Raw genomic sequence first — 10,508 nt, forward strand, 5'->3', positions numbered from 1 at the left:
GCTAGTTACTTTTTATTTACCAGTAGTAGATAATACATTTTACTCGCCTATGATTATTTTGTAAAAAAAAATCATATTTTTCTTGAAGTAATCTTAACTTTTAGGACAAATTTAACAAACCGAACTAGATTTAACATCTTCTATTTCGACTATTTGCAACTATTCCTAATAGATGTCTTTACTATGATACTTCTTGTTTAATAAAATGGTTTCTGCAGGGACCAAGTTTCCTAATATCTGCGATTACAAATCAATACGAACGTGTTTTTTTCAATGAAGAAATTTGTTTTCTAAACGTTAAAAGAAAAAAGAAAGTGCTTGGTGGATATTTTGATATGATAGAGTCGTTACTTATACAGAAATACGAACATACGTTTTCAATTAGTAACTGATCATCTCAGGAAATTATGTCCTTTCAAAACACTAAATCAGACACGAAATACCTACCGAGAAAGCATATAAAATATGAATCACCATATAGAGTATAGAGTATAGTATCAGTTTAATGTGCTTCGTAATGCCATATTCCGTGAAATTAAAGTGGCTCAAAAATCAAATAATCCTTATATTTTCAATGGAAGGATTTGGACTGTTTTCTGCATTTCTCATTTACAACTTTAAACCAACTCTCTTGTCGTCACTTGATCATGGCGAAAATTCTGCATTTGTCGTTTTCTTCATTTTCAGCAACCCTTTTTCATCTCATTTCCAACTCAAACTTAACTTTTAATTAGTTCGACTACAAAAACATCCGAAATAAATTTAAAAAACTGCCCGGATTTTAACGATATATTTTTATTAGATGCTTGCCGTAGTAATGGATTTTATATTAATTTAGGTCAGCAAGAAAATTAATTTCGATGGTCTTTTATTTTAGATATGAACTGGTTTAATTAGGTTACCAAATAATTATCAAAATCGCTTATTTAAAAATACCGTCTTTAAGTGGTTTGGAAGTATAAACTGAATGCTGCTTCTGATTTTCGAATTGCAGTCACTCCTGCGTACATTAATACGTTCTTTGCTACAGGGGAATTAATCGGAAAACTTGAGAACTCCCCACTGAACCCTGAAGTTATTTCAGATAATGGTCGATTAAAACAAGTTTGGAAATACTTGGCGCTTGGGCAGCCAATGCTTTGCTACTGCCAAGTAAGATTAAGACATTTTAACATTTTTTTTTAGTTTTCCACGCTTATCTATCATTCATTTATTCTTTAAGGCATTAATCAGGAGCTAAATAATGTTCTTATATTTGTCTTATAACCGCGCATAAATTAGGATAGACTGCAACAAACAGACAATCTATATTTTACATCGCTCCAAAAAATTAGTTAGACGCGTTAACAGCATACAGATAGACGCCATGGAAAAAGCATGAACACAAACGACAAAAGAAGCAAAAGCAGAGAGACACACAACAAAAGAACATCACTTTGAAAACTTGGACGGCAGTAGATTTACTACATATACAACATACAACGATATTACATTATTTACTACTCTCTTAAATAAATAGTCCATAAATAATCTCAATGGCTAACTATTTATTTAAGCGCGATTCCATGTGGTTTTGGTAGCTCAATTGACATACAATTATCAGGCCTGTAGGTAGAAGTTAAATTAATAATTATCTATAATAAATGAGAGAAACTCAACAATCGAAAAGTAATTTAAATTATTAATGACGCTTAACATTAAATTTCAACGGTCGCTTTTTTACAGCGGGTGACCATACTTTATAGGTGATTTATTAGGTTTAATATGACTCCATTAAAGAGACAAAAAATAATTAAGTGTCACCCTGCATTACTAAAGCGCTGATAATTTCGTGTTTATTACTCCATTTAAATATCAATCATTTTCATTCAGCAGGTGAATCAATAGTCAACTTTAGATGCCAATAATTTTAATTGACCATTCTGTTTATTGGTTTTAATATTAAAAGCAAGTCCTGAGAACGTTCGGATTAATCAAATGTTTAAATAAACTTCGCTTTTCGAAAATCAGAATTAAGTCTGTACCGGACTGTATAGGATATTGATTGCGCCTTCAAAAGCTCTCGTAACTTTCTGGTAAGTTGTTTTACCAACTTTAGAGAACATAAATCAAACAGCCAACTTGTAATTACGTAATTGAGAGAATATAGAATCAACGCAAAAATCAATTACCAGCTAGGATTTCTCGGTGATGACCTAAGGAAATTTGCTAATCGAGTGCTAGTTGTCTTTTTAATTAATTGGATCCCACTATTGATATTCAGTTATTTTGTTGGAATAAAACTGATGAGTTTAGATTATCCGTTTCCAGTTCACTTTTTAATAGATTTTTAAAATGTACCAAAACAGAGAATTTAACAACGTCCATTAACATTTTATTATAACAATATCTGAATAACAATGAAATAGTAGTAGCTTTTGTACGTTACAGTTCATAAAGTAATTTTCATTCATGATTTATAAATAATTTTAAAAGAAGTTTATTATAGCGCAACTAAATTACTAGCAGTATTTACTCAAAATGATTCATCAGAAAAATGTCTGCCAAATGTGTTTCAGCAGTCAAATATAGTAAACAACCGGATTTTATTAACAACGTTAAAACTTGTGCGCTGATAATTTTTGCACAAGTCCTGAGACAGACCGAGACTAATGAAATTATGAATCTTATCATGCAAAGGAAGAAATAGACGAAGGCCTATTAGAAAGTCGCTACTGAAATATTACCAGTGCAAAATAGTGTTGCCGGGAAAACACTTATTGTGTGATGGTTTTACTGTGTTTTGAGTTATTAATATTGCATATCAAATTCGTAAATTTCTAGCAAAATAGTCAAAACCTTGCAGTAGCAAGCAATTTAATATTCTTATCAAGTAATCTAGGGCCGTTCTGAAATTGCAAACTATCGGTATTTTAAATATGTATTTCCATAGCAAATTTAGCCGCTTTGTGGCATTTAATAAGATCTTATTAGTGAGCTGATCAATTTTGTGTTTGAAATGAAAATAACTCTTTTGGAAATAAAACAATACAGTTTTGGCAAACTAGAATGTTTTTCGCCTTAAATTCATTTAGGTTTTGAACTGTTTTACATGCTAGATAAATACTACATTTTTAATGTCTATTAAGACCCAATGATGTACAAATACCAAACATATACTAACCAAACATATAATACCGATTTGCCATTAACGCTTTTAAGTTGGAAATTTGATCAAGTTATTATTATGCTAGATAAGTTAAGATTTTTGTTATGAAATTTAAATGTTTGTGACCAGTTTTAACTGATTTTTTCAAGAACTTTTTATTACTGCCGAACAACGCTAAATTAGAACTACTCATGAAATTCGTTGAATTTTTAGTGCCAACTAAAATATGGAAAAATGTTTTAAATCTTTAACCAAATATGTCTCACGGTCATCAACAAACTACTGCACTAATAGGAAGTAATTTTTGCTTGGGATATTTTAAGCTCCATAACAAAATGTCAGAAGAAAATAGATTTTAAAAGTATTGTCTCCAATAATATTGAATACAAAAATCCCAATGATATTCCTAACCCCTATAATTAGCTTTCCTTATTTTCACTTTAACTTAATAACGTAATTAGCATTCCCCTGCGCATTATATATTATAACAATTATTTAAAAAATATAACAGAAACTGAAATTATGGAAGTAATTGACGCGGCTTGAAGCATAGAGTGTAAGCGATAATATAAGTTGTGGATTTTTTTGTTTCAAGATCGAAAGGTTCATAGAACTAGTTTTCTTTATGGTACGTAAAGGATTTTTAAAAACCAATTTGCTGAAACTACGATTCTCCATATCTGGCATTTCCTGTTAAAGAAGTACCTACTACAATGCAATATAATCCTTGTAAAACAATTTACAAGAAATATTCAAAACCTACTTATAGTAATTAACAATTATTTTAAATTTTAAATTTTAAATTAGAATCTTTATGAGTTTTATGTTATAATTTCAATTTTAGCAACAAAATAGCTAGTCTATTTTACATTCCGCACATGGACTTGATCTAATTTTTTCTATTATAAACTACTTCCTTATTTAGTTTCACTTGAAGTAGAAAGATTATCAAAAATAATGGTGCATTGTTTATTGCATTGTATTATTGAGCAGAAAATAATGTATGGCTTAAGTTCTTGCTTCTAATACTTTGTAATTGGTATTTTCGTTGACAAACTGAAACTCCTTAGCAGTGCTCCGATAATCATGCAATGTCAGATATATTTTTTTTCCAAAGATTGATACGAAAAGTTTAATAGGTCTCTTCCAAATACGATTAATTCAAAATGAAATTCGATTTGAGTTTAATATTACCGGAGTCTTGGCTAAATATTTTGAATTTCTGCCTACTTGCTTATCCCAGTTCAAAAAGATATATTTAACTTTCAAGTTTTAATTAGTTTTATTGCAATAATAGTATTCAGTGTAAGTATGAGATTTTCTGATTTTTTCTTCAGAGTATTGATAGTTTGCGGTTGTAATTATGTTGCCTTATCTTATTTATTAAGTCTATAATTCTGTTCATTCAAAATATTCTTTAATCTCTTGTAGTGCCTCTGGGTAATTGGGAAATAAATAATGTCTCATTAGACTGCTGGCGCTCCCTTTTGATTTAGAGGCTATATATTTACCAGCTAATTATGTTCTTAGTCTATAATATTTTCACATTTAGTGTGTGAAATGTGAAAATGTGAAAATAGATCCGACTTATATAACCGTCACATCTTAATACAGATGTAATTAATGACCTTTTTGGTAGTGTTTTTCGTCGCTGTTGCGAAAAGCGAAATGTTAGTACTAAAGAAACAAGCAAAACATCCTTCAAAACAGCGGCTTGTTTCCAGTATGTTGTATTTTTTATTTCGGTTTGTTGAAATATGGCTGCTTCAGTAGCGAGTTATTAATTAAATTTCTCATCTAAATTAATTGCCATGAAAAATTGATGTGCTAATTGGAATATATTTTATATTGACTTGAAATACTCTTTGCTTATTAATTGTCAATGAATAAAATGTGGATGTTTAACAAATATTTGTAGAAGTCATGTATACAGGGTATAAAATAAGTGTTGGAACTAAACTAAACTTCTTCTCCTTCTTTTCTTTAGGAAAAATAATAAAAGAAAAATTATAGTATGAAGTTATTTTTCGAATTTTTTTTCTACGCTGCAGTAGTTATTTACGTTATTAGTACCTTAAATATGTTTTTACAGTACGAGTAAATAGTAGAAAATTTTCTAAATTTGTGGCATAAAAAAGTGTATTTCATACTTTTCAAATCAACAGGAAACTGAGTAACTTAATGAGCGGCGAGTATTTTCAGATTTTGCCTTCAACGGATGCCTAGCTGTGCGATAGTTTCTACAAAAAAGCCAAAGTTTTTGTATTTATTATACTAACACGAACGTTCGTTTCGTCATCGCAATATTAATTTCCATAAAAGCCATCAAGCAAAAATATGTCCGACGATATTGTGTGGTAGTCTCAACCCCAAAAAATCGGCATCCCGATGCGACAAAAAAAGCTTTGTTGTCAATAAAAATCTGAGAACACTGTTAAAATTTCGAACAAAGAATGATGATGGCTCACCAATAAGTAATTTTCTACAGATTCTGCACGCGATTTTAAACAACTTTTTTCTGAAACAAAATTTTACCACCTTTTACTTTTTAGGCGCGTGGATTAAAAAATTCTACTCTTTGGTCAAATAGTCTATCGCTAAGCTAGCGATGGTGTTCGATAAAAACTTGCATAAATCTATAGTTCTCAAAATGAAAGCTTTTTCTAAGAAACACCGGCTATCAGGTGATTAATTATAACGTCACAGAATTTTATTCGAACAAATTATGCAGAAAAATGTTTTGTCAAACAATATTAATTTTAAAAAAGTTTTGTTTTATTAATTGGTTGTTATGTAAAGTTAATTAATATAGAAAGTCAAAATTCCGTTAACGCATTACAAAATCAAGACAAAATTTTTTAGTCTTTATCTTCTCGCGTAACTTACTTCCTCTGTATCCACATCCCTAGAGCAAAGTTTCATACAAATGTTTGTTGCCAAGACATTTGGTGTTTCATTTACTCCCAATTTTTATGCTGCATTTCTTATCTCAGTTCATTGGGACGATAATAATGTATAAAAGGGTTCTTAATGGGTAGGGGGACTATTTTATAAAAGAATTAAACGTTGTATTGCAAGTAAAGTTATATAAAGATAGGTATAGAATGTCAGTTAGATGGCGAGGGTACATATTCAGATGCTGATCATTTTGAAAATAAACATTTTCATCCGGGGTAATTGAAAAAATTGGTCAAAAAACACCTCCTTTCTCTGCAGTCTTTCAAAGGCAATTTTGCTTTTAAAATACTTTTGAATAGATAGACTTAAGAATACCGTTAAGGAGATTTTGCAACACTTGCAGCGTGGTCATTTTTAAATAATCTTAAGAAATTTAGTTTGAAGTATATAGTTGCTGTTTCGTCCACCCTGAGCACTTAATTGTTAGGCTTAGGAACTGTGAGATCGATTTCATGTTAATTTTCTTATCAATCTGGAACACGTCAATTCTCTATATTCCTATTCTTCAGGGCCATTCTCGTTCCCTTATATTAATTTATTAAAACGGATATTTCGAATAGCCGTAAAAGCCTTTGTTGTCTGAGCACTTTTTTGCATTGTTTTCATTTTTCTTGTTATAGAACGGATTGCATTAGCAGTCACACGGTCTGTACCAATTATATTTTTAAGTACAAAAAGCTATAGGAACAGCGCAACCTGAATTGCATTTTTAGCCATTCTGTCCGTGTGTATTTTGGTCTCGAGTTTATTTAGTCTGGCCAAATAAAATCTAAGTGCAACAATCGGTGTGCTACGCTGCTAAAAATGAACATTAGTTAGACACAGAGGGATTTTCTTACATTTTGTTGTAATTTTGATTTCTTACATTAAAGTATGTATAGATTATCGAAAAAGTAAAGCTTTCGCGTTGATTGCCTGAAACTATCGAGTCTGTAGGGCTTTTAGACAGGCGTAAACTATTATTTTCTAAGAACAGTAAACGCTTGAGCAACCCACTTCTGAAGATTGACGCTACTCACATCAGCAACCAATTCTTTTCTAGCTAAATGCTCAAAAAACTCTCAACACAACTTACCTATTGTTGTAATCACTGTCAAAGAAAATAAGAACGCTCCAGCAAAACTCCAAGATTTTTCTCCAGCCACATCGTCACTGCCATCGTAGCCCTTCCTAGTTAGATTGACGAAGTTCTGCAATATATCAGGGCATCAATTTTTTTGAATATCAACGAAAACTAAATATAACCTTTTGAAATTTTATAAGTTCTCCTGCCACGGCTGCTCGGTAGTCCTTTTCGTGAAGTTTAACGTTATAATTTAAATCCATCGTGAGGTTCCACAGCCTTTGAGCATAAAAAGACCTGTTTCCTATGGCATTAACGTGCACCTCTATTTGCTTTCCTCTTTCCAGGAACTGGAAAATAAAGGAACCGGCTATTGTGTAGCCAATCTGAAAACAAACACCGCTTTGTCATTCAGAACGGTAAAATGCTGATAGAGCTTCGTTCAATTGAACTTGTTCCCGGAGTTCTAAAATAGTTTTGTCGTCCAGTTTAGACGCGAATTGCCTTCATATCGACTTTTTTAATACTGGCTGTACCTACCACTAGGCCAATTATGCCGACATTGCTGAACATAAACGCAATAAAGTTTCTGATGTATTCTTTGCATTTCTTCAGCCATGGACGTCGGTAGCGTCTATTTGGTTTCCTAATTGATCGTCGACGTTCCATTTTACTGCCTGCTTCCCATATTCATCCACAGTTTTGAGCAATTGTGGCAAAGGGTCAACTGGACAATGACTTCATTTTAATATAGAGGTTTAGCTGAAATTAAAAGATAAACTAAACTTTGCTCACTTTTTTTAAATTTGAACTAAAATTGTAAATAAATTAAACTTACAAGTGTATAATTTATCAGAGACATAACAATGTAACACTACGTCCCAAATAACAGACAATTGAGAAGGAAATGAAATTTTTTTATACCTACAAAATAAAAAAAAGATTTAAGAATCTGTCGTATTTTTTAAATTAAACACTTTTATTCGTTTTGCTTTTGAAAATCGCCTAAGAACTCTTTACTTTCTTTGATGGTGCATCGCGAGTTGGAGACTGCTTCCAAGTTTTCAATGCAATGTTATTGATGTTATGAAAATCTTTGAACTTTACTCTGACAATCTGTGTATGTAAATATATATTATTTTCTTTTCATTCGACATCACACTAACATTGCGATGAAGTAGTCCTTTTCATAAGTTCAAGTTTCTATTACTATACGCTATGCTAATATTAAGTCATTATAATATTTACACTTAAATCTATTTTTAACCAAATCGAGCTTAGAATAGAGGCGGATGCTTCGGAATGCAAAATGTTCAAACATATTGAATGAAATTTTTATTATTGGAAGTTCTGTTTCAGTAATTTAGGATATCCATTAAGTCAAATATTGTTTGGAGAGCTTTATATAAGGTACAAACTACAATTGTAAATGATTGCTGATACTTTGCGCTTGAAATTGAAATACTAGTTGAAATAATCATTATAATCAGCACTACTGTGACAAAATCGACTTAAAAGCCCCAAAAACTTTATTACATCAGATCTTACAATTTTTGAAGTATTTAAATCCCAATTTTAACACCGCACAATTAACTTCCTATTAAATCTGTAGGGAATCAAATTGCTACCTGATTTTGCATTTAGATAACATTTTAATATTTAAATATCTCTATGGAATTTTGCGTGAAACGGGGCGAGTTTTTCAAATATGCATGGCGAAAAGGATAGAATTTTCCCCATGCTTTGTGCTCACGTCTCTTGATTGAATTTTATATTATGCACCTATACCCTGTTGCTTGGGCCTTATCAAATTGCATATGATTTATTCACTTTATGCATTCTGGAGTCATTTTTCACAAATATTTTTTATTACTGTTTTGCTTTTGCCGTAGTAAGAAAGCGTCTAATGTGTCAAAAGACCAACGTAAGAAAATGCAAACCTTTTGCAAAATTTGTAAAATTAATGAAATTAAATATTTACTTTTATTATACGCCATAAATACAATTTAGATTTCCTTTACGTTTGTGCCCTCAGAGCTCTCTGAGTTCCACTGCATTATCAAGAATTTTATTTAAGAAGGTTTTGGGGAAACCCTTCTATACAAATTTAAAATGATGCTAAAACAATATTTATAAGAAAGCAGCAACTAAATATGTAAATTGTCACATACAAGCCAACAGAAAATTAAAGCATAAAAGACTGATTAATTGAAGAGAATGTTAAGGTAGGTAAACTGTGAACATAAACTATGGAACATATTAAATAAAGCAGATAAGTGACAGAATTTGGATACTTTTTTTGGGCTATTATTTCATCCGAAAAAAGCGAACATATAGATTTTTAACCGCTATTGTAATAAGTGCAGAAAGCATGGCAGTAAAAAATTTAGCAAAATTTTTATTGATTTCCAAATTAAAACCTGCGTTTAAGTGAAAGTCAAAGATTGAAATTCAGTTGTGGATATTGGTCCCGCATACGTAAGAAAATCGTTTTTAACAGTGAAAAAGTAGCAAAAACAACCATCTCTTAGACACATAGCAAATTTAGGACCTTGCGTCATTTAAGAGATTAGTTTAATTGGATCAGGGCGTCTGGCAGTCTCAGAAGGACAAATAATTTGGATTTGGAGTTTTATAAGCAATAAAGGATAATCGCCAGATCGCAACGCAGCAAGCAATTAGTCAATAGCTTGTATTAAAATCCTTAAAGCAGAGTTCAGAACTGTGAACTATCTTCGCCGAAGAGTTTTTGGAATATTTTTCTGAAACAATGATGGAGCAACCACATGTCATAAGCACCTGCAATTTTCAAATCGCATGTTTTTTAAAAGAGGGACCCTTCTGGCATGTCGTTATGTATAACGGCAGAACTGTATAGAATTGGCTCCTAAAAATTTAAGTTGCATGATGGAAGCTCATAGTCCACAGAATATTAACGTATTTGTAATAATCGAATGGGTTGAAGACCCATCATCATCATCATCATTACACAGCCATAGTTGTCTACTGCTGAACATAGGCCTCCCGTAACTTTGTCCATGCTCTTCTATCTTGTGCCTCCTGCATCCAATTGTCTTTGAAGCGCCTCAGATCGTCTCACCATCTAGTAGGAGGTCGTCCTCTACTGCGTGTGGCATCTTGTCGTGGTCTCCACTCCAGTAGTGTTTTAGTCCACCTTCCATCCCTCATATGGGGGAAATGGTACAGACCAGTTCCACTTTAGGGAAGCTATCCTTTCAACAGCGTCTGTAACTCCCGTTTGCCTCCTAATATACTCGTTCGCAATCCTATCTCTTAACGATATTCCCATCATAGAACGTTCCATGGCTCTCTGAGCCA

At 31.9% G+C, this 10,508-nt stretch overlaps 1 protein-coding gene across 2 annotated transcripts in view; it reads right to left on the reverse strand.

The window, feature by feature from the left end:
* The window catches only part of LOC109541326 (potassium channel subfamily K member 18), a 64,820-nt gene that overhangs the window by 34,405 nt on the left and 19,907 nt on the right, over positions 1 to 10,508 (reverse strand). Inside the window, exons 2-4 of one of the 2 annotated variants that reach the window (XM_019910156.2) lie at positions 7,710 to 7,931; positions 7,352 to 7,519; positions 7,182 to 7,296 (exon numbers count right to left, since the gene is read on the reverse strand). In XM_019910156.2, the coding sequence (XP_019765715.1) occupies positions 7,182 to 7,296; positions 7,352 to 7,519; positions 7,710 to 7,838 (412 nt within the window). In that variant the 5' untranslated portion in view covers positions 7,839 to 7,931. Of the gene's footprint in view, positions 1 to 7,181; positions 7,297 to 7,351; positions 7,556 to 7,709; positions 7,932 to 10,508 lie in introns of both variants that reach the window. The other variant, XM_019910155.2, reaches the window with a different exon arrangement.

Source organism: Dendroctonus ponderosae, unplaced genomic scaffold (assembly GCF_020466585.1).
Source record: "Dendroctonus ponderosae isolate FM_Combo_2020 unplaced genomic scaffold, Dpon_F_20191213v2 Dpon_F_20191213_5, whole genome shotgun sequence".
Taxonomy (NCBI): Eukaryota; Metazoa; Arthropoda; class Insecta; order Coleoptera; family Curculionidae; genus Dendroctonus; species Dendroctonus ponderosae.